The sequence below is a fragment of the Atta cephalotes genome, assembly GCF_000143395.1.
Source record: "Atta cephalotes unplaced genomic scaffold scaffold00033, whole genome shotgun sequence".
Taxonomy (NCBI): Eukaryota; Metazoa; Arthropoda; class Insecta; order Hymenoptera; family Formicidae; genus Atta; species Atta cephalotes.
In genome coordinates this window covers 2,979,450-3,001,467 of record NW_012130097.1, presented here as the reverse complement: position 1 = coordinate 3,001,467, position 22,018 = coordinate 2,979,450, and the positions used below count along the sequence as shown (strand labels likewise).

Below are 22,018 nucleotides of genomic sequence, written 5' to 3'. Positions count from 1 at the left end.
TTGTTAGCGTACATTTGTATGTGTGTGTGTGTGTGTGTGTGTGTGGGGGGGGTAGTGTGTGTGTGTGTGTGTGGGTGTCTAAATTTATATATACATAATGTTTATATATATAATTTGTTTTGAATACGTCTTCAATGGAATATTAAAGATCCTGGATAAATTATCATGACTATTAATAGAGTTCCGTTATTAATAGAGTTCCGGAGACCTAAAGATAATTTAAAGATACTAGTGATTATAAATTTTTTAATTCGCTTAATTTTATTTAATTTATATTTATTTAATTTATCGCTCGTACATTCAATTAAATCGGTACGATTTAATTGAATAATAAAATTATAGTATTTAAAATTAAAATTGAATATTATTAAATCTTAAACATATATGTATATGTGTCTATAAAAAAATCAGGATAATAAATTATAAAATTATCATATTAGTATCATATTATAAACCATTTAGGTTTTCACGCGAATTTTCATAAGGTTATCGATCTTTAATAGTCACATCTAGTCGATTATGCGAAAAAGATTGATCGACGGGATAAATTCCAAATATAATAAATCGCGTCGCGATTCGAGAATATTCGTCTGTTCGAGGCGTTCTCAGCCATCGTCAATAAGTACGGCCCTGGAAGCTCTATATTATCAAAGTAATGCATTTTTTTTTATCTGCCTGAAATACCGGCAATCTTCCTATTGACTATTTCGACCGTCATTTCGATTTAGTAGTTCAATAAGCGCTTAATATTAATGATATGATTAGTAGATTAAAATGTGTATGTGTACTTTGATATATAGAGCTTTATACGGCCCTGCATTGCACTGCCATCTTAACAGCCAAGTCGATCGAAAGAGAACTCGACGGGTCGGTTTACGTGCAGTAACATCAGCATCCGCCATTACGCTAGGGAGTTAGACAAGTTAGAACGGAATACTAGGCGAGAAAGTCTAGAGATCGTCGTCGTATTCATCGTAGTTCCCTACTTACACCAGATAACCACAGTAACGGAGCGAGAAGAAAAAACTATTTAGTGATTTCACGCTGCTATTTTGGATACAAACTCGACTGTGCGCGACTGGCACGCATAACTGGAGAATTCGGCACGAATGGACACTATCAGTATCTCGCCAAAAACAGCAAAAACTGTCACGCTCGTCTCTGAGCGGGGCGTAATATGTAGAAATGTGCTGACTTCCACGTCAACTTCGCCTTCTCAACCTCTACGTCTCACGCCGACGGGAAAGATCAGCCATGCGAAGACGCGGGTTTATACGCAGCGTTATAGGAGGGAGTGGGAACAGATGTCGGACTTCAAAGGTGCGTTTTCTCTCTTTCTCTCTATTTCTTTTTCTTGCGTTGCTCACAGGAAATCCTACGCATAGGATTATCTGATGTTGCATTTAGATTGATTGTTCTTGATTTAACTTTCTATACCCTAGTTATACACATACCGTGGATTAATTCCTAGTTTAATTTATCATCCTGCTGCAACATAAAGGGAAAAGAAAGTTTTTAAGGTTACCGCTCACATTTTACAAAACAGTAACCATAAAGATGCCTTTTCATGCTGACATTCATTTTTAGAAAAAGAACACACCGTGAATTGACTTGAGTTGAGTCAATAAATCGAATATGCTATTAGTATGGGCATTGACGAGATATTATTAAAGACCGTCGATCCTGGACAAATTTTCGTGACTATCAGTAGGGCCCGGGGATATATAATTGAAGAACGTTACCAACAATTAATAAAAATTTATGATTAACATAAATATATCGATAATTATTAAATTCGTGATTTTTTTATTATAAATGCTGTATAAATAAGTATGCATACTTTTAATGCTGTAATATCTCATATATTGCCAAAAAATTATAATTTTTCTTTGCAGTTATCATCTCTGTTGATACAATCAAATTTAGATGATAATATTAAAATCACATTTAAGTAAAAAATTGTACTGTTAAGTTTTAAATATATATTTATGTATATATATATATATATATATATATATATATACATATATATACATGTCTACGAAAATAATAAATCATGAAATTACTACCATATTATTAGTTTCTTACTCTCACTTAAATTTTAACAAGCACGTGACTTCCATAAGCGCCGACCGTCTTTAATAGTATCTCATCAGTGGTATGGGCTGTGTTGCTTTGATTAATCGAAGATTTTTATAGAGATAATTGAATTTTTTTCTGATGGTTTTTTTCGATTAATGAGCTGTTTGATTAATTCAGACTCAAATGACGCATTCGATGTTTCTCGATTAATTTATAAGTTGTTTGTTTCTGATTGATTGAATTCTAAACTTTAATTTACCTCAACTTTAATTTATCTTTCCTCAATCTTCAGTAAAATAATAATAATAATTTAAACAAATACTTTGATATAGAGTTTATTTAAGTAAAAGATATTAATGTTTTTAAAATATTTTTATAAACAGGATGGCTAACTTCAGTTTCCAATCAACCGACCCGTGCTTACTGCCTATATTGCAGAAAGAATTTACATGCACATCGTTTGTCGCTACTGAAACATACATGCACAATGAAGCATCAGCGCTCGGCTTTGACATATCAATTGGAACAGAAACAGATACAGAAGTCAGATGCCGATGCACCTGAAATAGGACTTATGGAAGAAGTTGAGGTCAGTATCTTTTGTTAAATCTTTTGTTAATTTAAAAATTATATATCTATTATTGAAAAAAAAAATGTACAGAATGTCCCAGAATAACCGCAAAATATTTCATGTTCGGGTAGAACAGATTAAATTGAGTCGAAAAGTATTTTTACCATTGCAATTTTCGCAATACTTGGGAAGACATTAATTTCTATCTGAACATGCACGTATCCACGCGGACTATCGCTAACTGGCCGCATTCAACAGACTCAACTATTATGGAGCAGATCTGTGAGCGGTCACTACTATTGGATGATCTAAAATATTCTAAAAGAATACACCAATAGCAGCGAGCGTTCACGGATTCGCTTCGCAACAGCTGAATCTACTGAACGCGATCTATATGGCCTTCTAGATTGCGCTTACAACGATGTTAGCGCGCTAACATACTATACTTTATGTCACGCATATTATAGCATTTCAAAGCATTTCATAAAAGCTCGAATTTGAATATAGGCTTATGTCTATCGGTCACGGTCGCTTGTTGCGCGACGAGGGATTGCTTGGTAGACGCGCCGCTTTTGAATTATAGTGCTTAGCGCCAGGCGATCATGTTTTCACGTTCGATCTTTCGCGAATATTCTCTGCATACAAAATATATTTATCGCTGACCTGTGTCCTTAATTTTGAATAATCAGTTAAATTTTAGACTGATTATTGTAACTGTTTCATGTCGGATTATAGCATATAATTACTGATTACATATTAAATTATAATTCTCTATACATCAATACAAAATGCTTCAATTTTTGCTTCCTTTAAATGTAAATGAATAAATGTAAACAGACGATCGACATAAAGAATTAATATCTAAAAAATAATATAAAATATAAAAAAAATAAGTAAAATGCCAATTTGAGCCACTGGTTATTCATGTGTATTTTATACTATTTATTCAAAGTGTTAATATTATAACGATGTGTTAATTTTATTTCGGAAGTGTTAATATTATTTCGACCTATGGTCAAGATTCTCTTCAGTACAAAGAAATTTACTTAAATTATTAATTATAAAATTACATTACAACTAAAAAATATATTTTAAATTGCTAATACATAAAGGTATCCGCAAAAAATATAGTAAAATAAACTTACATGACTGTTAAGATTGAATGGTTTCTATAAGATATGTTGTACATGTTCCATCAGACTGTTCCATTTACTGTGTACAATTATGAATAAATTAAAAAGTTAATATAAATAATAATTAAAATCAAACTTTAGTTCATTTACATGAAACAACAAATTAAGAGTTATTAAACATGACATAACTGTTTGGTAGACGAATGTAAAATGAAAATTGAGAGAAATAGAACATGGATAATAGAACATGTACTTATAAAGATAATAAATAAATAATAAATAATAAATAAAATAACCAAGGATAAATGATATAGATTGGAAGCATTACGTCTCTCTAAAGATTAGTCTCTAAAGATTACTTTCTAAAGGTTCTACATTATCTAAAGATTACTTTCTAAAGGTTCTACATTAGTTATAATAGATCGCAAGTTTGTTGCGATAGCAATCTGAAGCTTGTATTTTGAAATTGCTTTAGATTGGCTATTGCAACAAACTTGTGATCGGCTTTATTTTATCTTACAGTTAAGTGTGAGAAGAATACTCGACTATGATTGGTTAATTTCTTACGACTTACCACTTACGACTCTATTGTAGAACAGACCTTAAATATTGCATTTTATTTGAAGACTATTTAGTATTGAACTCTATTATTATTAGGTGTAGTAAAAAGAAATCCATTATTTTCCATTCAATTTCATGCAAAAATAAATGGATTTCTTTTTACTACACCTAATATATTTCAATTCCTCTTTGTTGTACTAAGAAGGACTCTAAAATGTAGATCGAAATATCTAATTGCTGTATTATGCTAATTTTAATAACATGCATTCATCTTTGACTCTGATTAGAATTATTGTTTATTAATTTACATATATATATATATATATGTATAAATTTTTATTTTAGACAATAGATGATTCTTCTCAAGCGGAACTAGGTGAGGATCATGATGACGATATCGAATATGTTGTTGAAAGATTAGATACAGATGAGGATGACTCAATGGAATTGGAAGATGTAAAGGGAAAAATTGAAGAAGTCAATATTGAACAGGAAGAAGAAAAGGAAATGGATAGTAGTGATCAATCCAATGAGGATTCTATATCTGTAATAAAGAAGATCAAATTATCCGAGGTAATTTATGCAACAAATTATGCGTGCAATAAAAAATATTAATTTTATAGTTTGACATCTGTCGATTTTTCGAATATTATACTTTTTCGTGATGCTAATTTTTCATGTAGGAAAAATGTCAAGATCCTTTGACAAAGGCGATGGCTCATGTTCATAACGAATATCTTGAGGAAGAAATAGTCGAGGATCAAGAAAACGTGCAAGTAGAGATGGTGATAGAATCGACTAATAATGATATATCTGTTTTACCTGAACTAGAGGATGATGTTCAGGAAACATCAAAACCACGCGAAAATAAAAAAACGGTAATCAAAGCCACCAAAAATGGAAAAGTTCTTGTGAGTAATTTATTTTTCTGAATGATAGAAAAATATAAACATTAAAAAACTGCTATTAAATCAATCTTAAATTTAGTTATATATATTATTATACGTAAATCTCATATTGAAAATCATTAGTGAGTATTTGTATTATATAAGTATTTTTATATATTTTATATATTTATTATGAAATCATAATTAACTATATATAGAAAAAATATTGTTTTGTAGCTGGAGAATAGTAAAGATAATTTCGTAACTACATCATTACCGATATTGAGTACAACTTATCAGACAAATATCGCGACAAACATAATGCCGAGTAAAAGTACGATGAATTATGTGCCGATTGCGCCGAATCCGAATACTCAAAAGACCATCACTTTAATGTGTGGTAATAAAACTTTTACATTAACTGGCGGTACATTCCAACCGGGCACACAGTATGTGCTGACCAAGCTTAAGGGTAACCCAACAGCATTGATGCTGACTGATCAAAATAAAATCATAAACGAATCAGAGAACAAAATCCAAATAAAGCCAGATTCCAATATCGATCAATCATTGATTATTCCTAGCACCAGCCAACAATCTGTTAATCAGCAATCGGCTGATACTAAATTGTCGACTAAGAAGGTAAAAAAAATGTGTAATTTTTTATTCGTTCATTTACTATGTGGTCCAGAACGTAACGTTATTGATTGATATCTTATTTATTCTAGATTAGCGGAAAATCGTCAGGGAAACCAGCCAGGGAAACATCGAAAAAATTACGAATTTCTACATATGTTGTGGATAATGTCAAGGGAGTTCCAATTAGTGGGTTACAAGTTAGCTTATACAAATTGATGGATGGTAAATGGACCTTCTTGAATGAAAAGTACGTCTCTTTTTATAATTAATCATTATATATTTTTATTTTCTTTAATATAGTCTTTATAATTTGAGGCAAAAGATTTATCAATTTTCTATTAAGGGGATACATAACAGCTGAACAGTGATTGTTGTTTTACCGATTTTACACATATTTATAAAACATCAGCAAATCATTATATATTACCATACATCAATATCACTGACACGCGAGATATAAAATTTTTATAACCGATAGGAAATAAAAATCTTTAATGATTGAAGTTGATGCTTAAATAATTCAATACTACGTATGTCATCATGAAAATTGTACGCTGAATTAATTTTTCGGACTTTTATAATGTAATCCCGACAGAATTATAGTAGTAATATAATAATTTGTAGTAATATAATAATTTATACAATTTTTACACAATTTTGTCTTTTATACTAGTTTCTAGGCATATTTTTAAAAGTTCTTCCGTGTAATCCCTAGTCCGCACAAAACTTGTTTTATACACACAAAATATAAATTTTTTTATAAAAGTATTATATATATTGTTAAATGAGTCGATGCTAGAAGTTTGCAATAAAACTGTAATTTTCGAATTTTTTTGTTTTCATGCAATCCGGACTGCGTTATATTTGTTTAAATTTTAATTCTGGAGAATTTTCAAATCTATAAAAACAATACATATGAAAAATTAATATAAAAATTATTGCGTTCAATTGATAAAACAAATAAACGCGAGATAGCATCCCCTTAGTATTTAAATTTTATAAAATTTTGTTTTTAATTTTAACAATGGTAATTTTAACAATTTTAACAATGGTAATTTTAATATGAAATATTGTTATTAAGATATTAATTTTATATAATTATTCAATGTATACTTTTAATCGCACATGAAACAAGAAAAGACAACAGATGCACACAAAGAAAGAAAATTTATAACTTAAGATTAATATCTTTGTTGTTATTTTTTTTTTTTTTTTTTTGAAAAATGTTAAGAATATAAATGTGGTAACAAAAAATTTTTTTTTCAGTAGTACAAATGCAGAGGGTCATTGCGATGATTTGATGGAAAAGATAAAAGGTACAATCGGTCGTTATAAGCTTCATTTTGATGTTGATAAATATTTTACACTGAAAAGAATAGATACCATGTTTCCGTTCATCGAGATTGTATTTGATGTAAAAAACCAACAACTCACTATCACATACCTCTTTTATTAAGTCCATTTGGTTACACAACTTATCGTGGCACGTAAGTAAGATGTGACACGTAAAATGTGCTATTGAAAAAAAATTCTTTCATGATAGTTGCGAAGAAATACTTCACAATTTTTGAAGATGAAATTGCGAGTGTATTTTATTATTTTTATATCGCAGAGAGAGAGAGAGAGAGAGAGAGAGAGAGAGAGAGAGAGAGAGAGAATTAAATAAGTTAGTATATGTATTGAATGTGTTCAAAATACATAACATGCATATATCATATACATATACTATATATGATGTAATTAAAATAATGTAACAAACTTTAGAGCCGTGCCTCTACATTAGAACATAAGAAAAATTTATATGAACATATGTCCGCAAATCCACTGAGACATTGCTCAAAATGTTTAAATATTATTCGCTAGTCGCCGATCTAAATCCTCCAGATTTTTATCTGCGCGGACTTTTGAAATCCTTAGTTTATGAAATTCCAATCGCCAATGAAGCTACGTTAATTCTTTAATACTTGTAATATCATTTGCAATCTTTGAAAGAATGCAACAATCCATGATCCGATGTGTCCAAGTGTGTATTGAAAGACACTTCAAACATTTATTGTAATTAAAAATTGGACATAAATAATATTAAGTAATAATAACTATTACTTTTTTATTTTTCCCTATTAATAAATATTTTGAACTGTATCTCACTAACAATGAGTTTGCGGACGTTTGTTCATATGAACTTTTTCATGTTTAGTGTGGGGTACTCTGCCCCGAAATTTGTTATTTTATTTTAATTACACTCTGTATATAATTATATTAGATTATATTATAAACAGAAATTATAGTAAAAATATAAATGAAATAATAAAATATTTTTAATGCTTTTGCAGATAAAATATTGCATAATCAACAAAATATATTTACATAGATAGCTATTAAGATTGTTACATTATGTGTATAAGGTATGACTTGGTACATGCAATTAAGAATTATTTTTAATATAAGCTATAAGTTTCAATAATGAATTCAATGAAATAAGTTTTTGAACAAAACTATAACTATGAAAATACGTTAGTTTTCGAGAGTTTTTTGTAAGTAAATGTTTTATTTGCTTTTTATTCTCGCATGTCACATAGAATTTTGTTCTTATGAACATTGTATTCGTATATTATTTTCGCTTGAATCATATTATATGTTACGTATTGTATTTTTTTAAACAAACGACATTATTAAATTTTAATGAATGTATACTAGAGATAAGTATCAATCTTTCAATCGTACATTGCCCACATTCCTTGACCTCTTTGATCCATTTTATCTATATTTAGACGTTTGTCTGCATATGTTCGAACGTAGTTAGTTATATGAATACTAAGTGTGGTGACAGTGAAGTAAATCAAACCTTTTCCTCAAATTATTCAAAAATGTAATGTACAATACGAAAAACATATTACTACATAATATATGTATATTGGATAGGCTTTAAGAAAACTAAAAAATGTAGACTCTACAGGAATTTATATTTAACAAAAAATATTATATTGATATCTAAATTTATCAAATAAGAAAAATAATTTTTTCATTCGAAGCGAATCTTAAATATTTAATAATATTATATGTAATTTTTGCAAATATATCAATTTTATAAACTGTGCACTTATTCGATTTATTTTGAAACGTAATCGTAAATTGAATCTGAAATAAAATAACAAAAATTTCAAGATTGCAACGCAATACAGGAGGACACCTTTATATATTAAACAATAACTTGATTAATAATCGGTATTTAAATTAAAACTTAATAATTACTTCTTCAAAATATTATTCAATCGATTCTAAAATTACGAAACATTTATTATTTAGGATACTATTTATAAAAACGCGGTGACACAGCATAATGATTCGAAGAAAAACGTGATAATGTGGCTTTCCACAAAAATAGATGAAAACATTGATTTTAATATATAATCCACAAATTTTGTTCACACATACCGATAAAGGCAAATAGTAGTGGCAGATTATACACAAAAAATGGGGTCGTTTGCAGATTGAAACGTATGATTTAAAATTCTGAACAAGGTGATCGCTAAGTTAAAAACACTTAAAAATTGGAAGCATTATGCATTTATATTGGATTTTTGTTACAAGTTTTATTTAAATTTTACAAATTTCCAATTTTATCTCGTGCATACGGTTTACTACAAATAGATAAAGTTGGATCCTTTTCGTGTCATTAGCTTTTCGTTTGTTGGGAATTTCTTTCATGATTTAGTTGCTTTTTTGAATAAAGTAACAACAGTCTACCGCGTCTACAGAAAGCTTTATGAGTAACAGTTTCTAATTGATAACAAATATTTCTAATTTGACAATTTTGGAGAATGCTTCATTTTTATCTCTTGACGTTTCACTTTTTAATAATATACCAATTGATTTAGTTTTGAAGATTTATCAAAGAGATGGTTCCTTAATATTGAACAGAATACTGACATCACGAAGACGGAATTTTTTAAAGATAAATCTAATACTTAAATATATATTTTTCATTTTTAATAATAAGTTTTACAAACAGACTCGATGTACTCAGTGAGTTCATCACTTTCCCCCATAGCGGCTAATATTGTGATCCAAAACTTGGAGTCGTGTTCGTTAAAAAAAAGAACTTTGTCGCTCCATCTTTTTATGTAAGATATGTGGACGATATTGCTCTTACTCTTGACAATTCTTACAAAAATGAGCTTTTGGATATTTTTAATTTCTATTACCCTAGACTAAAATTTATCATAAAGTTAGGAGGCAATTCAATGAATTTTTTGAGTATTTGATTAAAAAGGATAATACTCTCATCTATGACTTATATCGAAAACCTATGAAAAAGAAGAAACCATGAATCACAATTTAAAAAACGACATTGTCAAGTCAAATGACATTCTTGTTATTACATGTAAATTTCTAATTTTATTGAAGTGACTACACTTGATGCATATTTAATTTATAATAAAAACAGTTTAATGAATACTATTGATCATAATGCTTAATATTGTTCGTTCTATATAATGATCCCAATTCCTACGTAAGTTTCATTTTCATTTATAAGACCTGTTTTTTTTTCATTTATAAGATATGTTTTTTGAAAAATATTTGTTTTGATTAACTTATTTCATTCAGCAAATCGGGTAATTTAATGTTCAAGAAGTTAATTGAACATGCACTCACGTTTGACCCAACTTAAAAATGGTTCATTTTGAAACATGTAACAATTTACGGATTACTAATGCTTTATATTCATTAGTGTTTGACTTATTTGCACTGAGAAGGAACTTTCAAATATTTATGAAATGAATTTACGAAATGTTCATGTTTACGTTATGTATCTTTTTAAATAAATGAAATTTGCTGTACATTCTGTGCTGGCTCAAATAGTTTTCTATTCTAAACAATAAGAAACGCTTTGAAAAAATGGTATTATTTCTCTTATTTCATTTATTTTTATCAATCTAATTTTTACTTATAATTATCAATCTTTAATCATTTTTCAAATAGATTACTCAAATTATTTAAGCATAATACAAAATATATTATCGCTAGTCTACAATGTGATATAGAAATCCAAAGTTAAAAACAAAGATGAAGTTATGAATTTCTCTTGCAGTTTATTATTATATTGCAGTAATTTGTGTTTATGTTTTTTGTGTTTTTTTATATAATAGATGAGTACTTCTGTAATTAAGGAAAAATTAAGTATTACTACACATGTTTTGGATACTAGCAGAGGTCGGCCTGCTGATGGTTTGTTTGTATGTCTCTATAAGTTTGAAAATAACAAGTGGATTTTTTTGAAAGAAAGGTACATTTTGCATTGTCTCATATATTTTTTTATATATATAAATGTTTTATTTGTAAGAATTTCATTTGAAAAAGGAAAGCATGCTCTGCATGTATATATATGTATTATATATATGTACATATACAGAGCTGGCATGCATGCATATTAAAATACTTTTGCATATGATTGCTCCTACCTAATGGCTGACATCGTGTTTTATGTTTTTTCACGTAACACAACGGTTTTTTACGTAATGTAGAAAGCTCACTATATATTAAAGATTTTTATTACTGAAGAGGAGAACCCTAAACGCGCGGGTCGAAACATATTTTAATTTGTAACTGATAATAATAAATTTTTATACGCAACTATAACTAGCGTTGATTCTTAGAGGCTTTTAATTATTTTTTATTATATCATTGGAGCCTACATAATATTGAGATTGTTAAGCGAGAATGGATATTAACTGTATTATTCATCATTATTAATTTTCAATTTTTTTTCATAGCACGACAGATTCGAATGGACGCTGCCAGAATTTGTTGCAAGACATACAAGAGAATCCCGGGTCTGGCAGATTCAAGATTGAGTTTCGGGTAAACGATTATTTCAAGCGAATCGCAACCGCTTTTATGTACCCGATGATTGACGTGATGTTCGACGTGCAACATCCTAATGAGCATTATCACATTCCTCTGCTGCTGAATCCTTTCGGATATACCACATATCGTGGCTCGTGATCGACATCACACTTAATCCAGAAATCACTTAGGATATTTTTATATTCCAGAAAATGTGTGTCGAGAAAATGTGAACTGTTATTTTAAAATAGTTATCGTTTTCTTTCTTTGTGGATATATTTTTTTTATAAATTCCTTATGAATCTTTAAATATTAAATTCCATTGAAAATTTGTAATAAAAAAGCGTTATATTAATTAAAAACTTTTTTGTTCAAAAGAGTATCGTAATAAGTTATTTAAAACGTTTAATATTTATTTAGTTTTTACTTTTTTTTAGAAAATAGTAAATATTCGTAATGGAACAATTTTTTTCGCGAACTAAAAAGGCTATTTTTATGAATTTTTTAAAATGGAAATTATGCAAGTGATTGATTTAAAACTTTATACGCATAATAGTACATATTTTATTAAGACTCAGGAATTTTTTTTCAAATTAAAAAAAATACTTAATGAAAATTGTGATAAGCATAAAAATAAACATGGGACGTATCCAAACGCGCATCATCTCATGGCTGCCATAAAATCTTGATTCTCAGTTATCTGAAATGAAATATCAAATCAAATTATTAATCTAAAGATGTTCAATTATCATTGAAAGCAGAATTATAAAAAAGAATTTTTTTAAAATAATTATAATGCATATAAAAATAGCGCTTAAAAATTTGCTAAAATTTTTTAAATCTATGTTAGAAATAAAATGAATAAATTAATATCTTTTAATTTCGGTGCTTTCAATGATAAAGAGAGGTATTTGAAATATGTAGCTAAAAGACGAAGTCGATGGATTCATTAATTTGTTTGAAATCATGGGAGCTAGTTTGAAAGATATAGTTTCGAAAAAAATGCGTTTAAAATATTAAGCACAATGTAATCATGTATTTCCAGTAATTACTTACGTAAGTTTCAACCTAATCAATGATTTCAAACCCATATAATATGCCTTCTATAAATTCAAAAAACTCATTTTCGATTTCTTCTATCTCTCTCGCAACTGCTTAAACCTCCTGAATGTCTATATTTCGACATTTTGTAATTTTCGTTATTTATCGTGAAACTCGATAAATTATTTGTATTGCGAACCAATAGCAAGGATATACATAATTCACAGAAGTGATCATCTTTCATTAAATAGATATGTAGCTAAAAAAGTAGATGTTTCAAGTATCCTGAAATTACAGTGAAGATATTTTATATATTCTTATTAGATACCGAAGAAATGAAGAGATGGATAGGCGTTTGAATAGGAGACCATTGACCTACGAGAATAGATCCGAAGACGAGCTTCTACATACTTTATGATTTTATGGCTAGAGTTAATTTATGAATTTTCATTTAAATCATTCGCTAGGCAAAGCTCGCCGAGTTATATTTCTTCCATCTACGAAGTTTTGGATTTCAATTTTAATTATGGCACTTAATATTCGATATTCTGAATCTATCTTCGTAGGCCTCATGTTAAATAGTGAATATGTACTTCATATAATGTTTTTTTAACAAGACATTTAATATTCGTTTAATATCTGTAAGCTCAGCAGAGTCAACATTTTGCGTGGGAACAGACGTTAAGAGGTTTTTGTATGTAGGTATGCGCGTTATAGATCCTCTTGCATTGCGCAAACTGCGCTCGAGCGGCTCTTCGCGGCACGCGAAATATTGAATATTTTCGGATCCGGTCGAAGTTTTTATGGATTCTCACGAGGATTAACGCAAGTTTTGCGAAAGGGTACATTTCAGAGCAGATAAAAGAATAAGAAAAGTAAAGATATACTCCGTTGTATTACGTTCACTATCTATTCTAGCGGGACTTAAAATCGAATTGTTGATACCCAGTGTTGTAACATATCTAGGTATAAGCATAGTGGAATAAAAAAAGTGAGCTATTTCCATGAATGCGCAGTAGTTTAAACAGTGAGAAGCTGACAGCCAACCATATTAGTATCATGGAAATCTAATATGACTGATAATATGCTTTTGCCATTTTTGTGAGCACGCAATTAAGTGGAAATTATTTTCTAACGACCGTTTATGTGTATAAAATTCTTGAGAAGAAAGCATTTTAAAGCATTTGTAAGTGATTGACTAAACAATCGAAAAAGCTAAGAAAACAAACAAATGTGTAATGTTACATTTACTATATTTTAATGATATTTTAAAAGTTTTTATATTTTTATGGTTTATGGATTAATATATTGTTATATTGCTATTTTCAATAAATTTACTGTGCTTTTATTTCTGATCAGTAATGCGTGTTTAAAATTCGTGCGCTTTGTACGAGTCCAATATTAGTTGTCATTTCGTGTTCCCCATTCTTTTCCGCTATTATGCGCAATAACTCACTTTTCTTATTCTATCATGGGTATAAGTATCTTAGTATAGTACCCAGGTACTTTAGCAGTACCTAAGAGCATTACCTAGGTCTTTATAAGTAGCTTTGTAGAATACTTTTTAAATTTAAATACATAGTTACAAGATATATTTAGATTTATCTATATATATCGACAGTATACATAGACCAAATTCCCATTTTTTTTCAGTGATGGAGTTGGAAATTGACAGTTTAAGTTTTAAGTAACTTAAGATTGACTTCTGTGATCGTCGAGGTTCCATGCTATCTCTTCTTTCTTTGAAGATAGAAAGAGATGTAACGGGATCACAGATCCTATCATCTTCAAGCTCTCGAACAGAATTCTTGGTCTATGTATATATGTCATTCTCTCTATACATTATGTCATTATATTATAAACATAATTTTAATCCCAAAAAGAAATCGATTTTCCAATACATTATTGTTTTATAAAAAACATGATAAATAACAATTATCTAAACATTTGTATAAGTACTACATAAGTAGTAGTTTGCAAAATAAAATTCGTTTATGCAGTTTTTTTTGTAAGAAATATCTAAAAAATAACTAAATCTTTCAGATATTACTGATGTATCTGTATCTAGATAATTTAAAAAATTGTGAAGAAATGTATCTATACTTGTCACTAGATACTTTTTCCACAGAGTATCTATATACCTAGATATCTTACAAAAGATACTTGTTACAACACTGTTGATTCTATTCGATATAAATTATTGATATTGTTTAGAAAGGGGCATTTATTTTACAATTTAAAATTAAAAAGGATTTCAAACAGATTTAGCGTCGTGCTTTACACGCAATGATACAATATTCACCCTCTTGTAATTATCTCTTATATATAGATACGTAACTAGGGCTTTAAAACAATTATAATACAAAAAACACTTTGTGTGATCGCCGCCACGAAGAGTTAATACCTCCCGATACCTTCGACTAGTTCGCACAATAAATTGTTTTCGTCCATTAAAAATCGCCACCGCAGAAGTGGGAAGGCGCCGAGTTTCCTTCTTCGACCGGCTTGTTAATTAAGAAAATAGTATCTTCAATACCGTTCGAATAATAGTGTTTCTTTTTCCCGGCACTTCCGCTTCGCCGCCGATTAGAGCAAGCTGGGCTGTTGAAGCGTTTTGATCAAATTATACATTTTAACGACAGATTCTGTGATTAATTTGGAACCAATTGTTCTACGTATTTATAAAATTTAAATTATATAATTTAAGACTCATCGTGGTTGTGAATTTTTAATAATTTATAATATTTCATACCAGCTCGCCCCGATCGAACGCGGAACTCATTAACGCAGGTACGTAAAAATCATGGGCGTCGTAAGAAAAATGCAGAGAGGCACGTTCTGAGTTTTTGAAAAGAGGCGAAAAAAAAGAACTAAATAAATTTTTTTAATTCAGAATTTCAGATACTATGCATTAATGTAGTACAAAACAATGGACAAAATTATAATTTTTTCGGTTTAATAATAAAGCGTATTTCTGCGTATGCCGAGTCTCATTTTAATTTCTTCAAGTAAATATCTTGAAAAATATATAAGATAAATATTTTATTAAAAATATTTCAGATAAAAGTTGAACGGTTTCAAGGAAGATGTATTTGTATCACGTTGTTTTTTTTTTAGATGTCAAAAAGACATGAAGGATGTCTAGAGAGATGTTGTAAAAGATATGAAGAATCACCTTCACATTCATTTCTTATAATGGAATTGTAAGATTTCTTTTTGCATAATATGATTCCTTCAATTAGTTTGCATATAAAAATATTAAGATAGAGACAAAAAATTAATAGTTTATGAGATATTTTATTTTATTTTGACACACATATATTGACATGAAATATCATATAATTCATGAATTATTAATTTTTTGATAATTATATCTTAATATTTTTATGAACAAAATAATAAGATGAATCAAGTATAAAGAAAACACGTAATTACTTATTAAAAAAATTATCTATTATCTATATATTTTTGTCTATATATTTTTTAAACTATGTATTTTTCTTTACATTAATTGATACAGCTCATTATTTTATTCATAAAAATATTAAAGTACGATTATTAAAAAATTAATAGTTACGAGATAATTAATATTTCATGTCAATATGTGTCAAAATAAAGTATAAAATATTTCTTAGACTATTGATTTTTTTTATAGCTTTACCATAATACTTTTACAGATAGAATAATTAGAGAAATCATTTTATATAAAAAAATTATATAATTCAACAAAATAAAGTGATAATAATCTTCATATGACACTGAAAATTAATAATTTTTTCGAAAATCAATTTTATTAATATTTGCGTCCCTCCAGATCATACAACTTTCATTTGAAACATTTATCCATATCTTTCATAATTTCCCAAACATATTCGCTCCATTTGAAATTAAACACTCTCTCTTTCTCTGTGCTGTATACATATATATATATAAAATTCTAAAGATTTTATATTTTGAAAGATAACAATTCTATGTGCCTTTATGAAAAATTCTGGCGGCGCTCATGATAATAATCAACGAAATGCACTTAGGTACTCGATGAAACATGACGAGGTTCAAGTTCGAATCCTTGACATGTTCAAAAAGGCGCAATTCTGTTCATCATGATTAACCGCAGAAGAAGAATAACTTCTTCTTTCTTATTCCCTGCCAATTTTTTGCTACAAAATTGTAATCAAGTCAAATACTTTGCATAATTCGATAAAAAATCTCACATGTATATAATTGATCGTTATAAAAAAGGATTCGGGATTAATTTCGCATTGTGGCGGACAAAATTGAGGGCGGACTTACCGATTCGAAGGTAATCAACTGATCCAACAGTTGTCCTAAAAGAGACACGCGTGAAGATTTTTAAGACTCGATCCTTGTAAGAGCAATAACACGTTTAACGATATTTATACCTGCGTAAAAAATAATCCTTTTCCTTTAGAATTCCGCAGATAAAATTGGAAACATTATCATCAATTAGCTACCTTATCATTAAATACTAGTTATGAGGCTAGCATTAAAGATTTCAGAAAATATGAATTAAGAAGAAAGCTCATTATATCATTTCTAACATATAAATATATAAATATAAATATATAAATATATAAATAAAATTTCTAATGAACTCTATAATCGAATAACATGAATTTAACAAACTAATAAATATGGGACATTCGACTTATAACATTTATTGCAATTAGCATTATTGTATTTTAATTTTACGAAAATCTTCATTGATTTATTATGATCAAAATACAATAACTAATTAACGAACTTAAATATTTTTATCTTTATCGATAAAATATGTATTTTTAAAACGTCGATCGTTCAAAAGGAATTTTGTTTTCGAAATACATTCAATGTAAAATGGGGGAGAGATATTTGATTCCTATCCTATTATTAATGCCTCTTACTTGTATGTGAAATATGAATTTTTGAAAAGTGAAACAAAGATAAGAAAAAGTGAAGAAAAAGGGCAATAGAATAATGATTTTTTTAATAGAATTTTGTATAAAATAATAGATGAGGAAAAAGAGAAAAATTTTATCTACGGAACTCTTCGATGCGTTTAAGTTGATTCTTTAGTAAATTGAATTATTATAGAAATGTCTAACTTCTTTATATAATAAAGTCGAAATGCCGAAGTTGATATACGTGCAAAATTCTTAGGTAGGTTAACGATGAAATGAGAGAAAAAATGTTGAAAATGTAACTTTTAACGTATAACTCAGTGCCACGTAAGGATCGGAGACACTTTTTTTGAGTAAATACACACAAATATTACCACTTCTCTAAAGTTTAAAAAATTACGATATAAAAACCTCGCTTATAATTATAATGTAATTCAACATTGCCAAATTGTCATATAAAACAACCTAAGTAGCATTGCTACAATGAATATATTCGAAATCGTTGAAGACAAATTTATAGCAAAGTTGCCGACATCATAAGCGATCATAGATTTGTTCGATTTTGTTGAAGCGAGACTTTGCTTTCTGGAAAATTTTACAAGAAATCAACTTCTTTTTATTTCATTACTTTTTGTATTCTATTGTGTATTTTATACTATTTCATTAAAATATATACGTAGTTTTAACATTTTATCCAAAATTATGTAGATATTTGTGATTTTGAATGGATACTGATAAAGTGCCTCAAATTTTCGATACTTTACTAAAGAACCACTTTAATAAAATAAACGCCTATCTATTGTACAGAGTGCCAAAAACTGCGTACTCTCTCTCGATCATAGACATATCAGTTAATTTCTAAATTAGAAGCAATTAAAAATAAAGCGTAAAATTATTAACTCTTCAATGCCACTTTCGATATGGCATATCCAGCTTTTTTCGAAAATGATTTTTTTCGAAACTTCTGTTTATATTACTCATAATATTTTTACTAATAAAAATACATACATTTGTTAGATATTGTTGTATCCTTTTAATTGAAAAAAAGTTGTTAATTATGTTTAACAAAATTTCTTCAATGTATTCATTTTTATAAAAATTATAAACAATCAAAGTTGAGTTGGATATGCCATACATGTGTTGCACCTGTGAAACGGTATAATGTGACACTGAAGGAAAACTGATCCAGAAATTTGCGAATGAGCATGCGGTATATTTGGCACACTCCCTCTGTATACAGTGATGTTCGACGCGTTGAAAATCCTTCGCAGTGCAAAGAAAAATTGATCAAAGCTGCCAAGTTAGCTTCCTCAGAAACGGCGATATATCTGTTTGCATCGAGATCTAACGGACGAATGACGTCCCGCGGAACTTTACAACTGCGTTCGGGAAGACGTTATTAGCGTTATTTATGTCATTCTATCCTCACCGTTAGAATGTGAAGGATAATATGATACAAAAAACATTGATAACGCGCTCTCTAAACGCAGCCTACATGCCTCGTCGCGCACATTCTTCCCACCTATATAGTCATATTATTCATCATCCCTCCCTTTCTCTCTCATTCACATTCGCGCTTTCTCTCGCACATTCTTTCTTTTCCTTTCTCGCTCTACGCGTACGATGCATTTTTTAAATCACGATAATCTTGATGATTATTAACCACGATAGTAAAAGCATATAAGCTATACAGCTACCATTCTGTATCTACAATATAGTTTTGTATGTATAATATATATATATTTCTTTTTCTTTCTCTTTCTCTTTCCATTTCTTTCCTAACTCTGGTCTCTCTCGTGACATCATTAAAATATCATTGTCTCTCGAAAAGCGGTTCAATGTTCGCGCACTGACGTTCCTTGTCTCATCCTCCACGTGGATCCCTCTTTTCCGTGTTTGAAAGCCAGAGATAGCCTGGCGAGAGTCCAATCTTCCACGGCAAGGGTTAACTTCATGTTCCAGAACATTTTAAGAGAGATTCCAATCTCCTCAACAAGAATATATATCGATAACCTCTTACCTCATTTTCTTCCGATTAAATTTGCTCTTGTTACCATCAAAATATTCTTTCTTGTTTCCCTTTTCTTCATGATTGAAAGATACAAGAAGCTTCTTTGACATCTTGTTTGACTTGCTGCTCGTTTCATTTTTTTCAGATTTCTAATCTGATGTTCTCGTATATCCAATCATATTCTCATCGTTTCCAATATTTCGTTTCCACTTTCTTCACTTTCTTTAAAGACGAAACCTTTTTCTTCCTCTAAGAAATTATCTTCTGGACCTGTTCTCTAGGTCTCGAGCGTGTTTGAAATGCCGGCACTTTCCTGTTCCGGCATCCTCTTCGAGTCGCTTCTTCATCGATGCGTCCTCGATACCTCGAGTTGCCCAGTCGTGATTTCTTCAATAGCCACGAAGCTGAAGTTATGCTCCCGATAATGGAGGAGGATCGTCTCTCGTGCGCGTCCCCGCTGGCTCCGTCGCGCGATCATTACTGCAGCACGCAGCACTTGCACTTAGGCTTCTTCTTCAGGGTAACGTGCTCGACCTGTGACGCATCGCCCGGGCCCTGCGCCGTCATCCTCGCAACTTCCACCGTTGCGGTCCGAGACGCGCCGACCTGAACCAGACATCATTACGAATGGCTGATTAATTTATCTTCATTTTTATCTTGATTCTTGTATCTAATAATGTTCTAATTCGGCATAATGTTTAATTCGGCAGACCTTCAAACTTTAAATATGAACAATTAATGAAATTGTGCCACTCAAAAAATGAATCAAGGATAAATAAAAAGCTTTAAGAGCTGCAAGATATTATTGCGAATGATTATGATTTATTTATATAATAATACAACAAATGGTTTACGTTCCGACCCATGATTAAGATGAAAATTAATTAAATAATGAAAATTAATCGATGGATATAAATCCTGGAAAAAAACCAGGATTTTTACCTGGAATATCCTGGAATTATCTCTGAATTAATTAGTCAGATTTTACTGGACATCATGTTATTGTAACCAATCAGAATCTGTAAACTTAACGTGCCTAGAAAATAATGGATGAAGCAAAGTGGCTAATAAGTCTGCTCGCCTTTACATTTTATATTTTGTATGTAAAATTTCATATTCAATGGATTCTTGTAAATATATATTGCATGTAAAATTAATATAATCTGTAATTTTCTATGTTGCAATATTAAAAAACCCCAGCATAATTAGGTAATTGTATTGGGTTGTCCGGAAAGTTCGTGCCGCAAAAGATTTAAATTTAATAAATGTATATTAAAATTTAAATCTTCTGCATTTCAATTTTCCTTCAAAATCGGCACTTTCCGGACAACCCAATAAATATTTTTCCAGAGTAGATCAAAACGTAAACCATTTGTTGCATTATTATATAAAATAAATCATAATTCGCAACAATATCTTGCATCGGTTCTTAGAGATTTTTTATTGTATTTATTTTTTATTTAAATGCAAACATTATACTATCAAATTAACAATTAGTATTAGACACAAAAATTGAACAAGTTGTTGTATCGAGCAGTGATGCATCTTTTTCATCAACACTTTACCTTTTCGTTAACAGGTTGATTGCCGGCAATTTTCGAAGGAGTGCCACCTCGTGCACTGCCATTCTCCTGACCGGGCCTCGGTGACGAGTTAGCGTGACAATTCGCAGATTTAAGAAGCGGGCTGGTACTCGAATCGCCTGATTTGCTATCGCATCCTGGTAATGGCGGCGCGTTCTGACCCGGAGTCGGCGTGATCGGTTTCCCACCCTTTATTAATTCGACGATCTCATCGGCTTCCCGAGAGAGATCGCCATCCGGTCTGAATGGATTGTCCCAGCCGCTGTCCGTACTAAAATCAGAAAGTATTATCGCATTTAATTTTAATTTCTTCTCTCGTTTAAATAATTCGCGATTAATCGTGATAAGATGTTGAAATTTTTTGATCAGATAACGATTATTACTTTCATTGCAATTCAATGCAAATCATTACTTTTCAATTGTATATTGAATACATCGCATGTCTTTCTAAAATTGAACTTATCAAATACTATTGTTATATGCCTCTTTTATTCTTTATATGCATTTGAATTTCATGTATTAAAGAGTTTATTTCTATATAAATATGAGATAAATAAGTAATTAAAAATTTTATATCATTTCATAAAAATTTCATTCTTAAATTTAAATAAGAAATCTAGTATTATATATATATATATATATATATATATATATATATATATATATATAGTTTTATTATTGTACTACTTATAGTAATACTACTACTATTATTATATAATATACTATAGTAATAGTAGTACGTACGTCCGTCTGTATGTAGTA

The 22,018-nt window shown here is 29.5% G+C and overlaps 3 protein-coding genes across 5 annotated transcripts in view; 2 read left to right on the top strand and 1 right to left on the bottom strand.

Annotated features, from left to right (window-relative positions):
* The first annotated feature begins 1,109 nt into the window (after positions 1 to 1,109).
* Positions 1,110 to 7,329, top strand: LOC105621384. Its single transcript, XM_012202853.1, has 7 exons — positions 1,110 to 1,320; positions 2,466 to 2,671; positions 4,693 to 4,920; positions 5,031 to 5,258; positions 5,472 to 5,876; positions 5,963 to 6,120; positions 7,140 to 7,329. Exons 1-7 carry the CDS (start codon positions 1,110 to 1,112, stop codon positions 7,327 to 7,329), a joined length of 1,626 nt encoding a protein of 541 aa, XP_012058243.1.
* A 1,364-nt stretch (positions 7,330 to 8,693) lies between these two features.
* Positions 8,694 to 12,093, top strand: LOC105621383 (5-hydroxyisourate hydrolase). 3 transcript variants are annotated; one of them, XM_012202851.1, is made up of 3 exons: positions 8,694 to 8,742; positions 11,024 to 11,160; positions 11,648 to 12,093. In XM_012202851.1, exons 2-3 carry the CDS (start codon positions 11,024 to 11,026, stop codon positions 11,877 to 11,879), a joined length of 369 nt encoding a protein of 122 aa, XP_012058241.1. In that variant the 5' UTR covers positions 8,694 to 8,742; the 3' UTR covers positions 11,880 to 12,093. The 3 variants fall into 3 exon arrangements, with proteins under 3 accessions (XP_012058241.1, XP_012058242.1, XP_012058240.1); XM_012202852.1 differs by having other exon boundaries at positions 8,694 to 8,747; XM_012202850.1 differs by lacking the exon at positions 8,694 to 8,742 and adding an exon at positions 10,237 to 10,257.
* An 8,057-nt stretch (positions 12,094 to 20,150) lies between these two features.
* The window catches only part of LOC105621382, a 40,768-nt gene continuing 38,900 nt past the window's right edge, over positions 20,151 to 22,018 (bottom strand). Inside the window, exons 4-5 of the mRNA XM_012202849.1 lie at positions 21,239 to 21,527; positions 20,151 to 20,279 (exon numbers count right to left, since the gene is read on the bottom strand). Coding sequence (XP_012058239.1) covers positions 20,151 to 20,279; positions 21,239 to 21,527 — 418 coding nt within the window. The remainder of the gene's footprint in view (positions 20,280 to 21,238; positions 21,528 to 22,018) is intronic.

Excerpts from the sequence above, each read along its gene's own strand:
- LOC105621384 (XM_012202853.1), top strand. The coding sequence starts at position 1,110 with ATGGACACTATCAGTATCTCGCCAAAAACAGCAAAAACTGTCACGCTC. Across the intron at positions 4,921-5,030 it reads AGAAGATCAAATTATCCGAG|GAAAAATGTCAAGATCCTTT; the intron begins GTAATTTATGCA and ends TTTTTCATGTAG. Across the intron at positions 6,121-7,139 it reads TGGACCTTCTTGAATGAAAA|TAGTACAAATGCAGAGGGTC; the intron begins GTACGTCTCTTT and ends TTTTTTTTTCAG.
- LOC105621383 (XM_012202850.1), top strand. The coding sequence starts at position 10,237 with ATGACATTCTTGTTATTACAT. Across the intron at positions 10,258-11,023 it reads TGACATTCTTGTTATTACAT|ATGAGTACTTCTGTAATTAA; the intron begins GTAAATTTCTAA and ends TTTATATAATAG. Across the intron at positions 11,161-11,647 it reads TGGATTTTTTTGAAAGAAAG|CACGACAGATTCGAATGGAC; the intron begins GTACATTTTGCA and ends TTTTTTTCATAG.